This window comes from Rhineura floridana, chromosome 10 (assembly GCF_030035675.1).
Source record: "Rhineura floridana isolate rRhiFlo1 chromosome 10, rRhiFlo1.hap2, whole genome shotgun sequence".
Classification (NCBI taxonomy): domain Eukaryota; kingdom Metazoa; phylum Chordata; class Lepidosauria; order Squamata; family Rhineuridae; genus Rhineura; species Rhineura floridana.
The window spans coordinates 89,360,734-89,385,090 of NC_084489.1; the positions used below are offsets into that span (position 1 = coordinate 89,360,734).

At 49.5% G+C, this 24,357-nt stretch overlaps 1 protein-coding gene across 2 annotated transcripts in view; it reads right to left on the minus strand.

Annotated features, from left to right (window-relative positions):
* Window positions 1-9,678: 9,678 nt before the first annotated feature.
* Window positions 9,679-24,357, minus strand: part of SMARCC1 (SWI/SNF related, matrix associated, actin dependent regulator of chromatin subfamily c member 1) — a 135,161-nt gene continuing 120,482 nt past the window's right edge. For both annotated transcript variants that reach the window (XM_061586163.1, XM_061586162.1), the window contains one exon: window positions 9,679-11,983. In XM_061586163.1, the coding sequence (XP_061442147.1) occupies window positions 11,858-11,983 (126 nt within the window). In that variant the 3' untranslated portion in view covers window positions 9,679-11,857. The remainder of the gene's footprint in view (window positions 11,984-24,357) is intronic.

Sequence of the window (24,357 nt, forward strand, 5' to 3'; positions counted from 1 at the left end):
CATATGAGGTAGAATCCTAGGTTCCCTGCATGGGGCAGTAGGTCAGGGGTAGGACACCTGCTTTGCATGCAAAAGGTCCCAGGTTCAATCCCCAATGGCTCCTCCAGCTGGGCTGGGAGCAGACCTCTGTCTGAAACCCTGGAGAGCTGCTGGGGGGGGGGCATGATGCGGTCATGGTAGACCCTGGATCTGCTGAGCCTTCGCCCCTCCATTTTAAACTTACAAATCCCCTCCACACACACACACACGTTGCATATAGAGTACCTTGAAAAGTTCTAGTGCTGGTTCACCCCAGCCTCCGATCATCTTCATTTCCCAGTGCATATGAATTAGCATATGCAAATGTTATGCCTAAGTCCTCCTGGCCCCTAGGCACCCCCTGAGACCATCCAGGGGTTTGGTGGCGTCTACATAGCACGTTGCAGCTCCTCTCTCCTTCCAGAGCCTGGGCACAATCAAAGGGGTCTTTTCTGTCCCCACCCCATGTCCTTTGTGAACTCTCAGAGAGGCAGGCAAAGGGCCTTGCACTCCTTCCTCTTCCCATCCATGCCGTGCCAGCTGATGGCTCCATGTCAACGGAGCAATGGAATCATAAGAACATAAGAAGAGCCTGCTGGATCAGGCCAGTGGGCCATCTAGTCCAGCATCCTGTTCTCACAGTGGCCAACCAGGTGCCTGGGGGAAGCCCGCAAGCAGGACCCGAGTGCAAGAACACTCTCTCCTCCTGAGGCTTCCGGCAACTGGTTTTCAGAAGCATGCTGCCTCTGACTAGGGTGGCACAGCACAGCCATCGTGGCTAGTAGCCATTGATAGCCCTGCCCTCCATGAATTTGTCTAATCTTCTTTTAAAGCCATCCAAGCTGGTGGCCATTACTGCATCTTGTGGGAGCAAATTCCATAGTTTAACTATGCGCTGAGTAAAGAAGTGCTTCCTTTTGTCTGTCCTGAATCTTCCAACATTCAGCTTCTTTGAATGTCCACGAGTTCTAGTATTATGAGAGTGGGAGAAGAACTTTTCTCTATCCACTTTCTCAATGCCATGCATCATTTTATACACTTCTATCATGTCTCCTCTGACCCGCCTTTTCTCTAAACTAAAAAGCCCCAAATGCTGCAACCTTTCCTCGTAAGGGAGTCGCTCCATCCCCTTGATCATTCTGGTTGCCCTCTTCTGAACCTTTTCCAACTCTATAATATCCTTTTTGAGGTGAGGCGACCAGAACTGTACACAGTATTCCAAATGCGGCCGCACCATAGATTTATACAACGGCATTATGATATCGGCTGTTTTATTTTCAATACCTTTCCTAATTATCGCTAGCATGGAATTTGCCTTTTTCACAGCTGCCGCACACTGGGTCGACATTTTCATCGTGCTGTCCACTACAACCCCGAGGTCTCTCTCCAGGTCGGTCACCGCCAGTTCAGACCCCATGAGCGTATATGTGAAATTCAGATTTTTTGCTCCAATATGCATAATTTTACACTTGTTTATATTGAATTGCATTTGCCATTTTTCTGCCCATTCACTCAGTTTGGAGAGATCTTTTTGGAGCTCTCCACAATCCCTTTTTGTTTTAACAACCCTGAACAATTTAGTGTCGTCAGCAAACTTGGCCACTTCACTGCTCATTCCTAATTCTAGGTCATTAATGAACAAGTTGAAAAGTACAGGTCCCAATACCGATCCTTGAGGGACTCCACTTTCTACAGCCCCCATTGGGAGAACTGTCCGTTTATTCCTACTCTCTGCTTTCTGCTTCTTAACCAATTCCTTATCCACAAGAGGACCTCTCCTCTTATTCCATGACTGCTAAGCTTCCTCAGAAGTTTTTGGTGAGGTACCTTGTCAAACGCTTTTTGAAAGTCTAAGTACACTATGTCCACTGGATCACCTCTATCTATATGCTTGTTGACACTCTCAAAGAATTCTAATAGGTTACTGAGACAGGACTTTCCCTTGCAGAAGCCATGCTGGCTCTGCTTCAGCAAGGCTTGTTCTTCTATGTGCTTAGTTAATCTAGCTTTAATAATGCTTTCTACCAGTTTTCCAGGGACAGAAGTTAAGCTAACTGGCCTGTAATTTCCGGGATCCCCTCTGGATCCCTTTTGAAGATTGGCGTTACATTTGCCACTTTCCAGTCCTCAAGCACGGAGGAGGACCCGAGGGACAAGTTACATATTTTAGTTAGCAGATCAGCAATTTCACCTTTGAGTTCTTTGAGAACTCTCGGGTGGATGCCATCCGGGCCCGGTGATTTGTCAGTTTTTATATTGTCCATTAAGCCTAGAACTTCCTCTCTCGTTACCACTATTTGTCTCAGTTCCTCAGAATCCCTTCCTGCAAATGTTAGTTCAGGTTCAGGGATCTGCCCTATATCTTCCACTGTGAAGACAGATGCAAAGAATTCATTTAGCTTCTCTGCAATCTCCTTATCGTTCTTTAGTACACCTTTGACTCCCTTATCATCCAAGGGTCCAATCGCCTCCCTAGATGGTCTCCTGCTTTGAATGTATTTATAGATTTTTTTGTTGTTGGTTTTTATGTTCTTAGCAATGTGCTCCTCAAATTCTTTTTTAGCATCCCTTATTGTCTTCTTGCATTTCTTTTGCCAGAGTTTGTGTTCTTTTTTATTTTCTTCATTCGGACAAGACTTCCATTTTCTGAAGGAAGACTTTTTGCCTCTAAGAGCTTCCTTGACTTTGCTCGTTAACCATGCTGGCATCTTCTTGGCCCTGGCGGTACCTTTTCTGATCTGCGGTATGCACTCCAGTTGAGCTTCTAATATAGTGTTTTTAAACAACTTCCAAGCATTTTCGAGTGATGTGACCCTCTGGACTTTGTTTTTCAGCTTTCTTTTTACCAATCCCCTCATTTTTGTGAAGTTTCCTCTTTTGAAGTCAGATGTGACCGTGTTGGATTTTCTTGGCAATTGGCCAGTTACATGTATGTTTAATTTAATAGCACTGTGGTCACTGCTCCCAATCGGTTCAACAACACTTACATCTCGCACCAGGTCCCGGTCCCCACTGAGGATTAAGTCCAGGGTTGCCGTCCCTCTGGTCGGTTCCATGACCAACTGGTCTAGGGAATAGTCATTTAGAATATCTAGAAACTTTGCTTCTTTGTCATGACTGGAACACATATGCAGCCAGTCTATGTCCGGGTAGTTGAAGTCACCCATTACTACCACATTTCCTAGTTTGGATGCTTCCTCAATTTCATATCTCATCTCAAGGTCTCCCTGAGCATTTTGATCAGGGGGACGATAGATCGTTCCCAGTATTAAGTCCCTCCTGGGGCACGGTATCACCACCCACAACGATTCTGTGGAGGAGTCTGCCTCTTTTGGGGTTTCGAGCTTGCTGGATTCAATGAAGTTTGTTTGGACGGAGGCCGCTCAACAGGCCTTCCGGCGCCTCCAACATGCCTTTACGTCGGAACCCATCCTCCAGCAACCCGACCCTACCCGACCTTACATAGTGGAGGCCGATGCATCTGATAAGGCCGTGGCAGCGGTCCTACTCCAGCCGGTGGGGAGCAAGCAGTCCCTGCTCCCCTGTGCGTTCCATTCCCGGAAACTCAACGCTTCGGAACAGAACTACACCATTTGGGAGAAGGAGTTACTGGCCATCAAAGTAGCCTTCGAGACCTGGCGTCATCTCCTGGAAGGGGCACGCCATCCGGTCCAGGTACGAACAGACCACCGAAACCTGGAGCACCTGCAAAGCGCCCGACGGCTGAACCAACGCCAGATCCGGTGGTCCCTGTTTTTCTCCCGGTTCCAGTTCACGGTCACCTACCTCCCTGGCTGCCGAAACACCCTAGCAGACGCGCTCTCTCGCAAGCCAGAATACCGAGCTGAGCAGGTCGATCGCCCCCTTCGCCCAATTCTTCGCCAAGAGAACTTCGCCGCTACCCACCAGCCACAACCCCTCCTGGACCGGGTGCAGGAACAGCAGCAAAAGGACCCCTACGCCCTGGCCCAGCAGCGAGAGCTCCAGTCAGGGATGCCCGCCCGGGACAGCCCCTTTTCCTTGCAGCAGGGCCTCTTGTATCACTGGAACCGGTTGTACGATCCCCCGGGAGCTCTGCAGGGAGAGGTGCTCCACCTCTGCCATGACAGCCAGCCGGCAGGGCATTTTGGAACGTATAAAACCCTCCACCTGGTCCTATGGGATTTCTGGTGGCCCCGGGTCCAAGCGGACGTCAAGGACTATGTAGCGGCCTGTGATACCTGCCAGCGAGCCAAGAGCCAGCCCGGCAAGCCCCCGGGGCTCCTGCTCCCACTGCCTACCCCCCCGGGCCCTGGCGCTCGGTCTCCCTGGATTTTATCACGGACTTACCGGCCTCCCGGGGAATGACCACCATCCTCGTAGTCGTAGACCTGTTCACCAAGATGGCCCATTTCCTCCCCTGTGCCGGCCTACCCTCTGCCCCAGAAACTGCGCAACTGTTCTTGACCCAGGTTTTCCGGTTACACGGCCTCCCCGACCACCTGATCTCTGACCGAGGAGCCCAGTTCACCGCCCGGTTCTGGCAGGCCCTGTTTCAGGTCCTGAACGTCCAGATCCACTTGTCCTCCGCCCACCACCCTAAATCAGATGGACAGACAGAACGTACCAACGCCACCATCGAACAATACCTGCGGTGTTACACCTGCTTCCAACAGGACAATTGGGTGGATCTGTTACCGCTGGCAGAGTTCGCGTATAATAACTCCGTGCATGCCTCCACGCGCCAGACCCCGTTCTTTGCCTCTTATGGCTACCACCCCCGATTCTTCCCCTCAGTGCGACCCCCGTCGCCGGTCCCCGCTGCGGATGTCATGCTGCAGGAGTTGCAGGCCCTGCAGGCCGTCCTGAAGGAGCAGCTGGAGCAGGCCAAGGACACGTATAAGCGCTTTGCTGACCGCCACCGCCAACCAGGCCCGCTGCTGAAGGTAGGCGACCAGGTATGGCTCTCGACCAAATTCCTGCATTCGCAACGGCCGTCTCACAAGCTGGTGGCTCGGAACATAGGTCCCTTCCGGATCACCCAGCAGATTAACTCAGTGTCGTTCCGGCTCCAACTCCCTGCCTCCTTCCGCATTCACCCTGTCTTCCATAGATCACTGCTGACTCCCGCTCTCCCGCCTCACCCCTTGGGTAGTCAACCCCGGCCCCCACCACCAATACAAGTCAACGGGGAAGAGGAATTCGAAGTGGCGCAGATCCTGGACTCCCGGAGGCATCGGGGCCGCCTCCAGTACCTCATAGACTGGCAGGGGTATGGCCCTGAGGAACGCTCGTGGGAAGATGGGGCGCAGGTGCATGCCCCTCGTCTGGTCCGGCGCTTCCACCAGTGCTACCCGGATAAGTTGGGCCCCGGCGGGAGGCGGAGGGTTGGTCGTGGGGCGGGGGATGGTGTCATGGCCCCGTCAGAGGACTCCTCAGATGAGGACGACTCGGGAGTAACAGCAGCAGACCCAGGAGCAGCAGACTCAGAAGGAGACACGGAGGAGCCTCCTGAGAATCCAGCTCCTTCTCCCCCTCAGCTGCAGAGCACCCCAGGGACAGCAGAGGCCCTGCAGCCAGACACAGACAGTGCACAGGATACTCCCCCCTCACCTGCAGAACGTAGACAGCAGAAGGTCAGGCAGAAGAGAGGCAGGCCTGTCTCCTTAAGGCCCAAACGCTGAGGACTCACACCTGCTGTCAACCTTGCTCTTTATAAGGCACACCTTGGCTGCAGCTTGTTGCTGACTGCAACGTCAGGCGTGGCTTGTGTGTTCCTAGTTTCCTGGCACCCTCTTTCGGACTGACCCCTTGGCACTTGATCCCGGACCTCTACTGACCTCACTTCTGGACTCCTGACTCGGCAAGTAGGCTTCGGATAGGCCTGGCAGATTTACAACCCGACTGCTGGCTAAGGACTTTCCTTCCCTGCCAAAGATCCAGGAATTTCCAGCCCCCCCCCGGACACTGCTGATGCAGTGTAGAGCTGACAGAGAGGTCCTCTTGTGGATAAGGAATTGGTTAAGAAGCAGAAAGCAGAGAGTAGGAATAAACGGACAGTTCTCCCAATGGAGGGCTGTAGAAAGTGGAGTCCCTCAAGGATCGGTATTGGGACCTGTACTTTTCAACTTGTTCATTAATGACCTAGAATTAGGAGTGAGCAGTGAAGTGGCCAAGTTTGCTGACGACACTAAATTGTTCAGGGTTGTTAAAACAAAAAGGGATTGCGAAGAGCTCCAAAAAGATCTCTCCAAACTGAGTGAATGGGCGGAAAAATGGCAAATGCAATTCAATATAAACAAGTGTAAAATTATGCATATTGGAGCAAAAAATCTTAATTTCACATATACGCTCATGGGGTCTGAACTGGCGGTGACCGACCAGGAGAGAGACCTCGGGGTTGTAGTGGACAGCACGATGAAAATGTCGACCCAGTGTGCGGCAGCTGTGAAAAAGGCAAATTCCATGCTAGCAATAATTAGGAAAGGTATTGAAAATAAAACAGCCGATATCATAATGCCGTTGTATAAATCTATGGTGCGGCCGCATTTGGAATACTGTGTACAGTTCTGGTCGCCTCATCTCAAAAAGGATATTATAGAGTTGGAAAAGGTTCAGAAGAGGGCAACCAGAATGATCAAGGGGATGGAGCGACTCCCTTACGAGGAAAGGTTGCAGCATTTGGGGCTTTTTAGTTTAGAGAAAAGGCGGGTCAGAGGAGACATGATAGAAGTGTATAAAATTATGCATGGCATTGAGAAAGTGGATAGAGAAAAGTTCTTCTCCCTCTCTCATAATACTAGAACTCGTGGACATTCAAAGAAGCTGAATGTTGGAAGATTCAGGACAGACAAAAGGAAGTACTTCTTTACTCAGCGCATAGTTAAACTATGGAATTTGCTCCCACAAGATGCAGTAATGGCCACCAGCTTGGACGGCTTTAAAAGAAGATTAGACAAATTCATGGAGGACAGGGCTATCAATGGCTACTAGCCGTGATGGCTGTGCTCTGCCACCCTAGTTAGAGGCAGCATGCTTCTGAAAACCAGTTGCCGGAAGCCTCAGGAGGGGAGAGTGTTCTTGCACTCGGGTCCTGCTTGTGGGCTTCCCCCAGGCACCTGGTTGGCCACTGTGAGAACAGGATGCTGGACTAGATGGGCCACTGGCCTGATCCAGCAGGCTCTTCTTATGTTCTTATGATCTTAAGAGTGCTATCATATCTCCCCTCAGCCTTGCATGTGTGCTATGAATCCTTGCATGAATCCTGCTAAAACTGAAGTACTGCTCGTGGGAGACAAGGGAAAGTTGGGAAACATTGACCTGATACTTAATGGGGTAAGATTACCCCTGAAAGACCAGGTCCGCAGTCTTGGGGTGATCCTTGACTCCGGTCTGACTATGGAGGCCCAGGTTTCATCGGTGTGCCGAGCAGCTTGGGGTCAATTGCGTCTCATACGAAGGCTGCAACCCTACCTTCCTGTACATCAGCTCCCACTCGTAGTACACGCTCTGGTCACCTCTTGCTTAGATTACTGCAATGCGCTCTACGTGGGGTTACCCTTGAAAACAGTCCGGAAATTACAGCTGGTACAAAATACGGCGGCTCGTTTACTTACGAGTAGCCGCCGTTATGATCATATTACTCCAGTGGTCTACAATCTACACTGGCTTCCAGTTGCTTTCCGGGCTCAATTCAAGGTGTTGGTATTAACCTTTAAAGCCCTGTACGGTGTCGGCCCAGCATATCTGATGGAGCGCCTCCACCGTCACAAATTGAGCCGCCCTACAAGATCTGCCACGCAGGGCCTTCTCTCAGTCCCACCAACTAAAGTGGCTAGGTTGGTGAGGACTCGAGAGAGGGCTTTCTCTGTGGCGGCCCCCTCGCTCTGGAACTCCCTCCCAATAGATCTTCGTCATGCCCCTTCCCTGAATATATTTTGCAGGGGCCTGAAGACTTGGCTTTTTAAGCAGGCCTTCGCGACCTTTGAGACCTCTAAGGTGAATCAGCCTTGAACTAAAATGTTGATAAATCTATCATACTGTAAACTTTGTATTGTACTGCACTGACTATATTTATTATTGTATTTTATCGTGTTTTATTGTTCGCCGCCTAGAGCGGCCATCGGCCAGATAGGCGGCTTATAAATTAAAGTTTATTATTATTATTATATCGCCAGCACCATTTTTCTTTGTGCTTTTGCTTTCCAACGTTGGGTCCATAGTAGTTAAGGTCATCACAGTGAGCCAGTGTGGTGTAGTGGTTAAGGTGTTGAACTACAACCTAGGAGACCAAGGTTCAAATCCCCACACAGCCATGAAGCTCACTGGGTGACCTTGGGCCAGTCCCTGCCTCTCAGCCTCAGAGGGAGGCAATGGTAAACCCCCTCTGAATACCGCTTACCATGAAAACCCTCTTCATAGGGTCCCCATAAGTTGGAATCGACTTGAAGGCAGGCCATTTCCATTCACATTGCAGTGAGAGAATAGGCTATCAGCAAACCTCAGTACCTCCTCTTTCTGCCTGCTAGCCCTTGTCTGTGGGTCTCTAAATCAAGCAACCTGAAGGGTCTCTGCATTTTAAGAACTCCTCTGTTACCTAAAGGATACTCTCTTAATCACCAAATTTGAGAGTGGTGCCGGATAGGTCATGTGCCTTTCAAACCTGCAATGGGCGAGTTGGAGCCTGGATAACAGCGGTCCTGTATCGAACCTCATGAAGCCTCGGGCAGACACTTCTGAGTGGTTGACAAGCTGCACGGACTTGGAGCTAAGCAGCAGTGAAAGGCGGCAGCAGGCACAATGGGCAGCGCTGTTCCTAGAGAGCTGGGCAAGGGCTGAGCTGGGTTCGGACAGCCAAGAGGCTCACTCGCTGCTGTGAATATCAAGCCAGAAGAGAGTCCCCCTTTGCTGCCCCCCCCCGCCACATTCAACAGCTCATTGTCCAGAGCGCTGGGACGTGCTCTTTCAACGCAAAGGATTAGTTCCATCCGGGAGTTGAGGTGCTCAGCATCTTAATGACTGAGGCCAAATTAAATTCCAAGCAGAGGAAGGAGAAGAGACCAAGCCGTTTTAGCAATGATGCTATTCTCTCACACACACATGCACCCTCCCCCTTGGCCACACATCATTTAAACAGCTACCCTATTTATAGCAGATCTTTGCAGAACAGAGTCCTGGGGTCCTGGTTGCCTTGGCCTTTGCACGACCCACACCCTCCTCTTTCAAAATTGGGTCCCTGGTGCTCCCTCTCAATAACACATCATGGCATACAGTAAAGAAGCTCAGAGGACCAAATAGCCTTGCTTGGTTGCCTCTACCCCAAGCAACCCATTTATTTCCGCCCAAGAGATTGGCTGCATCTAGTTACTAATGCAATGTAAAGTAGCCTGTCTGCTGTCTTCCCCTGCAGGCTTTTATCTATTAAAATGCACTCTGCATGTCATTGATGATGCCTGATGGGGAGGGGAGATGAGCAACAGGCACAATTCACTAGGAAGTTCTTCTGCACAAGGACTCCTTGAAATAAACGGGGCACAGGGCAAGAACGCTAGATGGATTGCGTCCTCCGTTTTTTAGTCACAGAGAGCATTTGAATTGAGGGCAGTCATTAATTTAAACTGATCCCCAGAGTTAAAATCAACCTGCTTGGTCCATTTCCTAATAAACACAATAATCACAGGCTTGTTTGTTTTTAAAAAACCCGCATTTTTATTTCACAAAATTGAGTGGCTGTGTTGCAGAAACAAAGTCTCTCTCCCTCCATCCTGCACACACAGGATCAGACTGGAGGGGAAAAAACCAAACCAATGAATAAAAGATCCCATCACTTGTTTTTTTCATGTGTACAGAAAAGAAATCATTTTAACAATTCGTAGTGTGCTGCAAGACACAGTCAACCATAGAGTAAAAAAAGACAAGTTCTCCATCTAGAACCTTTACATTTGAAGTGGATCTCGCTAAAAACAACCTGAGGTTATTAGTCTAAAGAGGACCATGTTTGGAATCTCAATTCCATGCTGTTCTGATGACAATGGGATTTAAAGGGTGTGTGTGGAGAGTTCTGCCAGGGAGGTGTGGAGAGGAGTTTTCTTTCTGAGAGGGTATTTGGAGGAGGACACAGAGGAAGACCTTTGGTCAGAAGGCATGAGTTGTGGTTGAGAATGGGATGATGAAACATGCATCCTTGTGGTGTCACAAGTGGGAGGACTAAGTCTGAGTAGGAGTTGAGATGGCCAAACGAAAACTGCTGCTCTCCTCATCCACAGAGGGCCTCATGCCTAGGGCTTAAAAGGCAGCAGAGGAGGGTTCCTGAGGGGAGGAAGGAAGGAAGGCTGTGCTGCTTTCAGGGACAGCCATTGCTCCTGCCACTGAAGAGCTGGATGCTAATCAACCGCTACCAATAATGCTTCTTTGTACACAGGCACATTAGGAGGGACACTCCACTTCCCCAACATACAGGAGTAATGAGGCTTAACTTGGTGAATTTGCACACTGGATCCCCCCCCCAATGACCCATTTCTAAAATGCCCCCCCCAGTGCAGTGGGTGAAAGATCACCCTCCCCTATGCTGTCCTCCACCAAAGCGGAAACCCCACATTTACACAAGAACTCCTTTGCAAGTTGTACAGGAAAAAGGGAACAGGAGGAGAGACTGGTAAACTGGATGCAGAGGAGACTCCGAGAGCCAAGCTGTACCAGGAGGTGGTCAAAGGTGGCTAACCGGTGGCCTTCTAGATGCCGTTGGGGTTACAACACCCATCAGCCCCAGCCAGCATTGCCAACGGGCAGGAGTTATGGAGTTGGAAGCCCCAAAACAGCAACAACGACAGGAGGGCCATAAATTCTCCACCCCCATGAGAGATGGATAGATTCCCCTGCCCCCCATTCGGCACTCAAGATGCCAATAATATCTCTGCCAGAGCCCAGTGGATAGCTGGAATGTGTAGAAGACAAGCAACCGGCAGGGTCAGATGTATAAATTGTGCGCATGCAGGTAAGTAAGGAAGACGTGAGCGATATTCCCCCCAACTCCCGTTTGGACCATTCTAGAAAGGAAACAAGCTCCCCCCCACCCCGCAGCTAGTGGAAGAGGTAGTTTGGACAGTCACACACCCAGCTCTTCCAACACATCCTGTAAGCCAGCACTTCACCCTGACGTCTAGAGGAGCTTGCTTGCCCATTCTGAAACCACAACTCAAAGGTGGGAGGGCAAAAGTGTGCAGGCCTAATTCCTCCCTTTGCTACTGTAGTGACCTGTTTTGATATGAAAACAGGGAGGGGGAGAACGGGATGCACCAACTCTCCCCGCCTCTCCCACTGAAAAAAGGCTCGGGTAGGAAACGCTCACATCACTGCAGAGAACTTGTGCCAATTGATTCAGCTTTTGGCTCTTCTCAGGTGAGATCGATGTTTCCTTTTAATAAGATCGTAAGGCAACCCCGGGGCTCAACGACCCTCCTGAATAATTGTCCACCCGCAGTGCCTCTGGCCCACATTAACCAAGATGTTTAAGGCCAGAGAAGAGGGAAATGCTGCTTTGCCCTCCCCCCTCCTGCTCGTGTGACCGAAGAGTTGTGGTATCGCGATGCTTTGCCTCAACACGCTGAAGGTACCCGACCAACCGTAATGGGCTTCCAGTTACGCCAAATCTCCTAGCTGGGGAGGCAAAGGGCACCCAGAGGCTAAATACGCCAAGTACCAAGATGAAGCAGTGCTCGCTCTGGCTGCGCTCCTGGCAGGAAAGCAAGGCACAAACCGTTACCAAAACTACATGGGTGGTGAGTCTGGGCGTGCACGCTGGGGGTGGGGGCAGGAGAGGAAGGAGCAGGAAGCTGAGGAATGGTGCTTTTGGTTGCTACAGTCACAGCCTGAGAAACGCCTTGTTGCTGGGCCAATCAGGGGGCCGTGGAGGCGGGCGCTGCTCCTGCAGGAGGTGGTGTCGCCCCATCCACAGAAGGTGGCTGCGGCTGCTGAGGTGGAGGCGCATCTGCAGAAGAAGGGACAAAGGGGACAGGAGAATTAAACACAAGCAGCTTGGAAGAGAGACTTTCCACTCGCTCATTATACATCCCTGTTCTTCTAGGAGTCCAGAGGGGCAGTCATTCAATCTCTAGGGTGGTGCCATCTCCCGGCGGGAAGACAGGGCTAATCCCCTGACCGTACCAGGAAAGGAGCTCTGCGTTCTCAACAGGACAGAACTGGGAGATTAAGGGGGACTCGCCCCAATTTGCTGAATTTTTATCAACGTGGAACGTTTGCCTTGTCCGTCGGCTTAAAAAGGGGGAACTGGGAAGTCATTCCTGTGGGGCTCCATCCGCCTCTCCCACACTGGCAGACGAGCTTGCGCCTCAGGAATCTGGGGGGGCGTCTGCCCAGCAGCTGTGCTGGCCAAGGGACCGGAGGGTGCTGTCTGCATGTTATGTTAATGTTTCTTTATACCCTGCCTGTTGGCCAAACGGCCGTCAAGGCGGCTTACAGAAAAAGTAAACACAAATATAAAAATACATCAACAAGGCAATACATCAATAAAGCAATGCGTTGTACAAAAAATTAAATTAAACAGCAAATAACATTAAGAAAAAATATCCAGGAAAGGCATTCCGTCTCGCCTGAACTTGCAGTATGCATGGAGGCGTGCCCTGATAATCTCCTGTAGAGACCAGCCCCCTTTCAAAGAGTGGCCACTGCCCCTCTCGCCAAGTGACCAGCCACCCACGAGGTAGACCCTTCCCCTGGCGCGGTGGAGCATTCGTTCTGGCCTGCTTCACCAGCCGTGGAGGGGCTGATGCTCCTTCACTCCGTGGCGTTTCCCCTGAAGTCTGATATTTCTGCCAATTAGAAACAGGCCCTTCTCACCAACTAACTGGTGTGCATCCTGGTTCTCTTGCCCTGGGAGCACAAGGTTCAGCAGAATAAATCCCTGAGCAACTCTTTTAAAAAATGGGAGTTATAGTGTGAATGCTGGGCGAGGCCTGAGCACCATCTTGTCTTTAGGGAAAAGGCAAAACTTTTGTCAGGTGGCAGTGCCCACATTCAGAGCCTTTGAGGTGCTGAGGTGGGTTGCCACTGAAGGATTATGTGGTCAGAAAGGAGGACCGGCCAGCACTGCAGCCTTCAGAAGACAGACATGCACCCCTGTGACCAAGTCGTCTTCTTGGTGCTCAACTTAGGTAAATCTGTCTCTTGGCAGGATGACTCCAGAGGCACAAGGAGGGCGGACAGAGTGGAACCATCCCCTGTGAAAGAACCCCACATGCAGAAAGCTAGCAGGCTGGGGAGAAGACCCCCTCATTCTCTCCATCTAGCTTTCTCTGTGGAGGGAACTGTCAGCAGAGAAGGAAAATTCAGCCCTGAGAGCCCCTGCACAGTCAGGTGCAGGTTGAGCCCTTCAGCATGGACCAGGGCTTTGTTGTCAGTGTACTGGCAACTACCTGTCACAGATCTTGAGCCATCCTGGCCCACACTGCGGTGGGTGGTGGGTGGTGGTGGTGGTGGGAGGCAAAGTAGAAAGCCTGACGGGCTCAGTTTTTCTCCCTAAAAATCCAACACTTTTGTGTGTGCCATCACTCCTTGCTAGATGGGGAAAAAGCCTAGAAAGTAAAACAGTAAAATGTCTGTCTGAAGACAGACTCTAAAAACAAGGAACCCCAGCCCATGGCTTTCTACCCAAATGCCAAGGCCAGTTTCTCCCCCAGCTAAAAAGAAGATGAAGCCTGTTTTCTGACCAAGAGGTGGTGTCACCCTAGATGTAACAGCCACCCTCTGGATGGCTGCAAGAGAGAAAGAGTCTTTTAAAGTAAAAGCATGGCCTTTAAAAGTGAAAGTCAGGCCCACAAAAGAAGAAACCAAGCAGGAAGGGAAAGCCCTGAGCCATGGTTTGCTAAATGTAAATGGACTGCCGTCAAGTCGATCCCAACTTATGGCATCCCTGTGAATAGGGTTTTCATGAGGCTGAGAGGCAGCGACTGGCCCAAGGTCATCCAGTGCGCTTCATGGCTGTGTGGGGATTCAAACCCTGCTCTCCCAGGTCCTAGTCCAACACCTTAACCACTACCAACAATGCCCACTGCTGGCAAGGAAAGAGAGTGTGGATGTTTTTAGGACTAAAGGCCCAGTAAAGGAGGGCTGTCCATTTCTAAGATGAGACAGGGAACAATGCATTTTTGAACTGGGGGTGGGGGCAACACAGGTGGCCTGTCCCACTTACACAAGCCATTTGGAGAAGCCAGGGACCCCCAAGGCCCCACTATATTTCCTGTCACTGGTGCCGTACCAGATGGGGGAGCACTGCTGCTGCTGGTTGGATGGTGCTGGCTGCTCCAGTTGGCACAATCTGGCCTGGCAGGGGCTGCCCGGGGATCATGGAGCCTGACCCTAGGGCCTGAGCTGTAGGAGGGAATGATGGTGGTTATTGCAGGGATGGAGTGGTGGAGGGGAGGCCTCATGAAACAACCTTAGATGCCATACGCATAAGTCATAAGCAGCAGAACTCAACATGGAGGGGGCTGCCATTCCGACATGGGATGCAAAAGGCCAGAAAGGCACTCCAGGAGGGCGGTTTGAGCAAAGGAGTGGCTCAAGTCAGAGCTAACTGGCTCTTTCCTGGGAGTATTAACAACAGAGTGCCATCAGTGCGCACATTACAGAACATAAGCAGAAAGAAAACCCCACTCCCACCCCAGACAGCTTTCAATTCAAACACCAAATGCAGGTTAGACAAAGTGTTGCAGGTGAGAGATATGAGCAAACCACCCACGAAGGGGTTAACAAGGCCTCACAGAAGTACCAGGTTTTGAGGAGTCCTCTGAAGAAAGAGCGCAACAGTGCCATAGCGACTTCAGGGGAGAATGGGGAACAGGGTTACTGTCATCTAATAGTGACTAACCCCCAGCAGGTAACTGTGAGGATGGCTTAATATTACCACTCGTGAACAATGGCTTATTTTCTAGAGACCGCAAAAAGTGGCCCTTGACTTACGGCTGCAGTGGCTCAGTGAGAGGGACTCTGGCAAAGCCATCTTTTGTGACAGGAAGGCCCACAGTCCCAAATATTTTTAATGTAGTCTGGGTGTGTGGGAAGCTGGTTAATAAATATGGACTGCCTTCAAGTTGATCCCGACTTATGGCGACCCTGTGAATAGGGTTTTCATGGTGAGTGGTATTCAGAGGGGGTTTACCATTGCCTCCCTCTGAAACTGAGAGGCAGTGACTGGCCCAAGGTCACCCAGTGAGCTTCATGGCTGTGTGGGGATTTGAACCCTGGCCTCCCAGGTTGCAGTCCAACACCTTAACTTCATACAAAATATTTCGATTCAGAGGGGGTTTACCATTGTCTCCCTCTGAGGCTAGTCCTCCCCAGCTGGCTAGGGCCTGCTCAGCTTGCCACAGCTGCACAAGCCGGCCCCTTCCTTGTCCGCAACTGCCAGCTGGGGGGCAACTGGGCTCCTTGGGACTATGCAGCTTGTCCACGGCTGCACAGGTGGCAGGGCACGTGACCCCTGAGCCACTCACTGTGGGGTGATCTTTAGCTGGCCCTTGACACCCAGGAGACACGAGCAGGGATTGGAACTCACAGACTCTGGCCTCCCAGCCAGGCTCTCCTCCCCACTGGGCTATTTATCGATCGAAGCGTGGATTAGTCTCATGGAGGGTCCTTAGCTAGCCATCCCCAGCTATTTGGGAGGGGCGGGGAGTGCAAGTGCTGCACTCTTCACCAGGACATGACAGCCCTCCCCCTCGCCCAGCACTCCGGCTTCTTCAGCAGAGAAAGCCTATTTAGAACATGTTACGGCACCGGTGGGAATTGAAGCCAGGGAAATTCCTAGCTAAGCAGATAAGGTGAAGGCTGTGTGCCACGTTATTGACTGCCAATCCTAACACCCACTTACAGCCTGTTACTGCGACAGTTTTATTAACATCTTGTTAGCATCAAGTACTACTTTTTTTCTTCATAAAAAAAAAGGCAAACCTATCCTAGACATATGAAAGCCAGCAGCCTGGGGGGAAATCCCTCTCATATCTGGTACGAGCAGAGGCACAAGTTTCTCAGTAGTGGACTCTCCCCATCACAAATTAGGCAGGGATCACCTGGGACTCCATTTGAACTGATCTGGTTTCTGAAAACTCAACATCCCCTGTGAGAGGAGAGAGCTCCTCACTGACTGCAGAGGACCCATAAACCAGATCAGGACCAGAGACATAGAAGATCCATGGCTCTGGAATTAATGAGCTCCAGACAAGCTCCTAACTTTTCTTGTGTGGGGCCCTTCTCCCCAGCCACAGTTTGTTTATTTATTTAAAATATTTCTATCCAGCCTTTTTACCCTACTACAGGGCACTCAGGGCGGCTACAATAAAATCCCACACATATATAGTAAAATACACACTAAAACATTAAAATTACAGTAAATTAAAATGTATAAAATACTATTAAAATACATAAAATGCATTATGCACAAACATACAAACATGTATATATATGCATACACATATAAGAAGAGTGAGAATAAAGGAACTTAAAAGATAAAAATAAAAGATAAAATACTTTCAACAGTGTCAGGCTGACCCGTCAGTCCCAACCAAAGGCTCTCTGGAACAAAATAGTTTTTACAAGTTTCCAGAAGACCATCAGGGAGGGAGCAAAGCGGGCTTCTTGGGGCAGGGAATTCCAAAGTCTGGGGGCCACAATTGAAAAGGCTCTCTCCTGCATGCCTGTCAATCTAACTTCTTTCATTCCAGGCACGCAGAAGAGACCAGAGGCAGATGATCTTAAATCCAGGGCAGGAACATATGGACATAAATGGTCCCTTAAGTACACTGGTCCAAGGCCGTTTAGGGCCTTAAAGGTCAAAACCAGCACTTTGAATTGGGCTTGGAAACAAATTGGGAGCCAGTGGAGTCGATAAAGCACAGGAGTGATATGCTCCCTGCGCCGTGCTCCTGTTAACATTCTGGCTGCTGCATTTTGGACCAACTGTAGTTTCCGAATCGTTTTCAAAGGCAGCCCCATGTAGAGTGTGTTACAGTAATCAAGCTTCGATGTCACCAATGGCATGTGTCACTGTGGCCAAGTCAGCTACTTCCAGGAACGGATGCAGCTGGTAGACCATTTTGAGATGGCCATAAGCACTGCTGGCTACTGCAGCCACCTGATATTCCAGCAGCAAGGCAGGACCCAGAAGAAGAGCATCCACGGCCTAGAATGCCACATATGCCCAGGACAACACATTTCAGCTGTCTGTCACAGGAATCCACTGTTCTCTCTAGACCAGCTCACCATAAACTCCACACCAATGAAACACGAATTCTTCATTAGGGACATGCTTTGCAGAAATTGCAGGCATGGTCCCAGTTTCAGGATAATTTTGCTCTATGCTAAGGATTGGAGTGAGGACACTGGCTAAGGGAAAAGAGGGCAGTATGGGCACAGGAGGTAGCAGTGACAAAGGGCAGAGAACTGGAAGTTATCTGCTTGATGACCCATTGGGAGTTTTTACTGAAGGCATTAGGCATTTGCAATGCAATCAAGTTAACAAACCAACCAGTATTGGTATTTTACAAAAACGGGCTAAAAATTAAAGCAGCTTTAGTGTGAGGAAGAGCTGTCTTCTGCAATCCTTACCAAGGGAAGCCTTTTCTCTTTAAAAAAAAGTTGCCTTTCTTCTGCCTATCCCCCAAGCTTTCCAGAGATTTTCCAATCACCAAGGTCCTCCAAATGCTAGCAGCCCACATCGCCCTCCAGTCCAAGAGAGTAGGCTGGGTTTCACAGCAGCCTTCTTGAATTCAGTCCTTCTCCTCCGCTATTCCTGCTACCGTTGAAGGAAATTGGAATCCCGCTAACACCTTAAGGCTGGCAACATGCAATGCTTATGCCGAAGTCTCCTGTTTGCATGATTTATTCCAAGACACAACACAGGTGCACAGGTTACAGAATATCTATTATTTCTTTATAATCCCCTCCACTCTCCCCTGTCAGAAACTGGAACTGTTGACTGTTCAGTCTTTTCAGACTTGAGGCCACCAAAGATATGAGCAAAACCCTGACATTACTGCAGCAAAGAAGACTGAAAATCCCCAGAGCCTGTCTTTGCAAAGAAGCATTTTCCCAGCAAAGATGAGAGACCACAAAACCTATTGATGCATGGATGGCATACACAGCCTCCGGCAAGTGCTCACCAATGCGCAGCTATGACATTTCTCTCATTCCTTTAAAGAGCAGCAGCAGCAGCAGCCGCCAACCAGAAACTCTTCCTATGCAAAGACTTCTTCCACTCACAGGGCTGTGAAAGGGACTTGCTTCCCTCTAAAAAAATAAAATAAGGGAGTCCAAGACTGCCCACAAGGCTTTTGCTGCTGGGATCTCCAGGCCCCCGGAGCATCTGACCAGGTGAATACAACAGAAGCTTCCCAAGAAACTCTTCCCAGCAAGTTCAGCTGGAAGTTACCCAGCTTGGCTCACACCTCTTCCCACAACAAGAGAGCAGACGGCAGGCGCAGCGAGGCGTGACCCTCCACCAGAGCGCACACTGTAAATTTACTGCCACTGGCATCTGCCTGCCTGCCTGGCTCCAGATCGCTCTTGTGAGACCTGAGGAACGGATACCAAAGGTACATCGGGACTAGCAGCAAGCAAGTACCTCAGCTACTCATGGAGCTTTGCAGCCTGGCACAGGCAAAGAGCACCCCCAACAGAATCTAGGCCAACCAGACCAATGGGCAGGAAATGAAGGAAGATCAGGCATTAGGAAGGAGGATTTGGCTACAAAGTTCAATACCAAGACACATTCACCCCACGTGGGAGCTGTCTGATGAAGAAAATCCAAGTGGAGACTTGTCCGCCAGGTATAAATTGAAGAACATAGGCTGTACTTCAGAATGACTGCTTAGCCCCTTTGAAATTTTACCTGCTTGCTTCGGGGCCAATGTTCTGATAGAAAGGAACCCGTGTATCTTTTCTGCAGAATAGACTAAGTGTTACAGACAAATGGACCACTCCAGCCCTCTCTTCTCCTGAAAACATGAGCAGCATAAATCAGGTTTTACATTTTTCATTCAAGAAGAGCCTGAGAGGTGCCTTCTGTGGAAGGCTTTAGATTCAAGACACTGTAGCAGATAGCTGGGCTAGACAGTAGTTTTTACTATGGAGCTACAAGACGAATGCACAGGAGGGCAGCTTGGACTGTCGGCTCTTAAGAACTGGAGAGCAACATCTTAAAGAATCATTATCACCATGTTCATCTAGGAATTGCCGTAAAGGAACAATGGAAGAAAGGTCAATAACCCCATCATCTTTGCAGAGCCCTGCCTCCAATTGCTCTGAGGCTGCTCTTCAGGTTGAAAGAGGCATTTTACTCTCAAAAGGAAGGCTCATGTTTCCCTGCTCTCACCATTTCTATCTACTCTCTCTTACCTTTGGTACATAAATAGCAACAAGCATCAAAGGTCATCTCTGCAGATCAGTCTATTCCTTGAAACCCAATTCATTCAATGCCGGGGTGGGGGTGGGAGAACTGGGCAGTCACACTTCCTTCCCAATGAGATGTTTTCCCATCTGTCCTATTAAGATTTTGCTCAGGCTGGTTACGCCCTGAGATTTCCCAAGCTCTCCCAGCAGAATCGATACACGTAAGCAATTAAAAAAGTGGAAGCGATCTACTTAACCCTGTTCACACTAAGCTGGGCTTTTTGGGAAGAGGATGGTTGCACAGCTCTGTCACAGGTACTCCAACAGTAAGATGCCACTGCCTGTTGAGACACCTGTACCCAAACCGGCTTAGCACAAAAAGGCACCAAGATGAGGGGATTCTGCTCAGCCCTTCGCATGCAATAGGAGGGAACTGCTTTGCATCTTTGCTCTGGTGAAACTTCAATTCATGGAGGACAGGGCTATCAATGGCTACTAGCCGTGATGGCTGTGCTCTGCCACCCTAGTCAGAGGCAGCATGCTTCTGAAAACCAGTTGCCGGAAGCCTCAGGAGGGGAGAGTGTTCTTGCACTCGGGTCCTGCTTGCGGGCTTCCCCCAGGCACCTGGTTGGCCACTGTGAGAACAGGATGCTGGACTAGATGGGCCACTGGCCTGATCCAGCAGGCTCTTCTTATGTTCTTATGAACAGGGAATGATACTGCCTGGAATGCTCCAGTCTGGAATTTGGCGAAAGATTCAAATACCAAATGGGAGCTGGTGGCTTGGAGGGCAGACCAGTGGAAGGAGCAGTGAGATGGGAATTCACCACCAAGGAAGGCAAGGGAAAGACTGTGGGATGGGACAAGGCTGGAGTGCAAAGGAAAGGAAGCGCGCTACAATGCATGACACCACGTCTGGTTCGGCCAGCTGAAATGAGCTATTTTAGAAGAGCAGGACTCAAAGTGTAGTAAGGCAGATTCTGGGCTGGCACCTTGCCTTGGATCCTGGCTGCAGCCTGGGAGATGCTGCTGGGCAGTTTGATGCTCGTCTGTGTGCGTGTATGTGTAGGTGGGGGGGAAATGACAGCCCTTCTGGCTGTGACGTAAACCCCATGCCTTGCTAGTTGATGGCTTTCTACCACCAGGCAAACTCCAAAATCTTTCAACACGAGATTCTAGTTCATCTTCACCGTTTCTCCTCCCTCCAGAAGCTCTAAATGTTTCCAGTCTGAATTACTAAACTTCTCTTGCCAAGGACTTGGGGTATCCACATGAGCTGAGCTCTCCTTCTACCAACTTTGCAGATTTGCTGCAGGTAATTTAGCATAATAAGCCTAAATATTTTGTCAGCCTGACAGATGCCCAGACTACCCTACCTTCCTGTCCACCAGCTCCCACTCGTAGTACACGCTCTGGTCACCTCTCGTTTAGACTATTGCAATGCACTCTACGTGGGGTTACCCTTGAAAACAGTCCGGAAATTACAACTGGTACAAAACACGGCGGCTCGTTTACTTACGAATAGCCGCCGTTATGATCATATTACCCCAGTGTTATACAATCTTCACTGGCTTCCAGTTATTTTCCGGGCTCAATTCAAGGTGTTGGTATTAACCTTTAAATCCCTATACGGTTTCGGCCCAGTATACCTGAAGGAGCGCCTCCAACGTCATAAAGTGTGCCGCCCTACAAGATCTGCCACTCAGGGCCTTCTCTCGGTTCCGCCGACTAAAGTGGCTAGGTTGGTGAGGACTCGAGAGAGGGCTTTTTCTGTGGCAGCCCCCACGATTTGGAACTCCCTCCCAATGGATCTTCGACATGCCCCTTCCCTAGATATATTTTGCCGGGGCCTGAAAACTTGGCTTTTCCATCAGGCCTTTACGATCCTTGAGACTTCCAAGATAGTTCTGGAACTGTAATATGAACAATCTACTAAATACTGTAATTTTTACATTGTACTGTACTGGCTATACTGTTTATTGTATTTTATCATGTTGTATTGTACGCCGCCTAGAGTGGCCACTGGCTAGATAGGCGGGCTATAAATTAAAGTTTATTATTATTATTATTATTACTGCCTCTACTATAAACCTTATTCTGAAATGGTTACCTTCAAATACAAAATAAAATAAAAAAGAGTTAGTTGTTGGAAAATATTTATAATTAGGCTTTGAAGTTTTCAAAGTGATTGCTGAAATTATGGGGGTGGGACAGAAATTAGCTTCTCAGCCTCACCCACAAGTATGAGGATAACAACCATGGCCTACCTTACTGGGATGTTGTAAGAATTATTGAATGCTTGTGAAGTGCTCTGAATGTTCTGAATGAACAATTTAAAAACTGTTATTCTGCCCTCTCCTCCTTCCCAGGAGAAATGGGTGGTGGTGGTAAGAAAAGCTCTTGGGATGCCCTGACCTACATTTCAGCTGGGAAGAGGAGGGTTCTTTGTATTTCACTGGCAACGGCGCCCGTTGTCTGCCTGCCTGCCTCTTTCTAAACCAGCAGCGCCTGAGAAAATGGCCTCCCATCTCCCGGCTAACATTATTCTTGCAGCAGAGACGTGAGGATCTGTTAAGGCAGGAGATGCTTCCAGGCGACCCTCTCATCACAGCAGCTTTCAGCCTGACAAATAACACAGCCAAGACCATCCATAGGGGGTAAAATCCCCACTCAAACATGAATTAAGCACTTTGGGCATTCCCGTCAGCAGACAAAAAACCACCACCCCCCCAAAAAAAATTGCTCTTGGGAAGAAAGAAGAAAATGCAACATGAAACTCAGAGGCTACAGCAGACCAAAACACAAAACCCCATACAGTGAAGCGTGACCTACATAAGGGGAAAAAACCACTGGCAGATGTTTCATGAGAGAAGGTGGACAGGTTCACTATGGTGAGAGGCAGTCTACCGAAAAATCCTTCTACCTTCAGCTCTTCTCCTCACCTAGGTGCCAGAAACGTGCTGTGAAGCATCACACTCACATATGCTGCATGATACAGATGTGCGCATTGACTGTATAGGGAAGCCGGTGCCTGGAGAGACCCTCGGGGACCGTCCTGACACATTTACTGACCACTGACCAGCCACATTTTGTTAAGTGATCGACCATTAGGTGCTGGAGCCCTCCAAGTAGGATGTGATCAGCCTCAACATACCAGAAAGGCATTTGATGCAGTTTATTTCAAAACATTTCTATGCCACCTCTGCAGGGCTCAAAGCAGCTTACCCCCCCCCCAAAAAAACCCTGTCAGAACAAATGTATATTAAATCAGTGCACTCAGGGCTTTTCCTAGGTGCTCAATTCATGTCACATCATGTTCTGAAAACTCCCTGCTAAGGTAATCTCAACCCCACATTACAGATTTTTATTTGGGGGGGGGAGGAGGTGACTAAGTTGAGGCAAATGTGAACTGTGGGAGCACTTGACTTGCAGCTTTTGCTCTTGGCCAATCCACACATCCTTCCCCACATCTGCTCCCCAAAGGGACAAAAGCAAGACAGCTGCCAGCAATCCCCCACAATTAATGATATTCGAAGGTTGAGCAGGATGTCGTGGCCGTGGGTGATATTAAGCTTGCTGAATGCAAGGTAAGTGTTGTAAAGTGTGCACAAGGCATCTGCTGGGACAAAGAGAGTATGCAAATCACAGGGGAGTCCTTTCTGCGGGGTAACAAGGTGTCATTAGGCATGCTTGCACCCTCCCCCCACCCTCCCAAAATTATGAATGGATTCCACAAAGCAGGCCTGGGTGTCTAATGCCACTAGGCAAGCTCTGGAATCTGCCCTTTCTGTAGCACATCTTCCCCAGGAGACCCGAAGAACGGCAAAGCCAGGTACTGAATAATTAAGCACAGTTGCTAATTTAGCACCAAGTCTGGCTGCTGAGCGCATCCCTTCTCTCCAGTAGGATAATCCATTCCCTGCCAGTCAGAGAGAGACACCAAGTAGCCAAACAGCAGCCCAACGCACGGAGAGGGTTATTTTCTGGGCCAAGACCAAGCGGACACCAAGGAGGCTCAGGGAGTTTCTCACAAACACATCTTGCAGCAGGTAACATTTTTTGCAAAGCTGCTGAGACATAAAGCTAGCTACGTGGAATGCCAAGACTGCATTGGCTACCTTAAAATATTTATTGCTCCTAAATAAAAGATCTCAGTCAGGAGTTGCCAAGTGATGAAACTCATTCAAGTGTCTTCTGTGGGCATAAAAAGCCTGTACAGTTCAATGTGGTTCCATCATCCTCTGGCACACACAGGAGAGGCAATGCCCCCTCCCTGACTCCCAGCACAGGCAGCCTTTGGCATTGCCAGGTTTTAACCAATGGGGTTACATAGCTACTGCTATGGCTGAGCTTTTGGACACCATCCAAAGTGGCTACCTGCAGCAGGAGCCAGGGCTGGCCAAAGGCACTACGCAGCCCCCCAAGTGGTTGCACTACTGCCTCTTTGGAGGGGAGCATCCCAAGATCTTTTTGTAATGCAGCAAAGGATGGTGGAGCACAACTCCACTGACATGGATTGCAGATTCTCTCCAGTGAACAGCTTTAAGCCATCAACTACTCAAAAGAGCAATGAGATCTAAATCTGGACAGTAATATATGAACCCGATGGAAAAATCGTGAGGACACGTGAACCAGCAGCTCAATCGGGGCCCTTTTTTGTGGATGCAATTCTTCAGTGTCATATTAAGACATTTTTGTTTGCCCAGGCATTTTAAATGAGTATGTTGCCTCTGTCGTCCTTGTGCCTTTTGCTACCACTTTCTCTGCTGCTGATATGAAACATTTCCCCTCACCCCCACTGTTGTTGTTGTTATGTGGCTTCAAGTCGACTACGACTTATGGCGACCCTATGAATCAGCGACCTCCAAGAGCATCTGTCCTGAACCACCCTGTTCAGATCTTGTATGTTCAGGTCTGTGGCTTCCTTCATGGAATCAATCCGTCTCTTGTTTGGCCTTC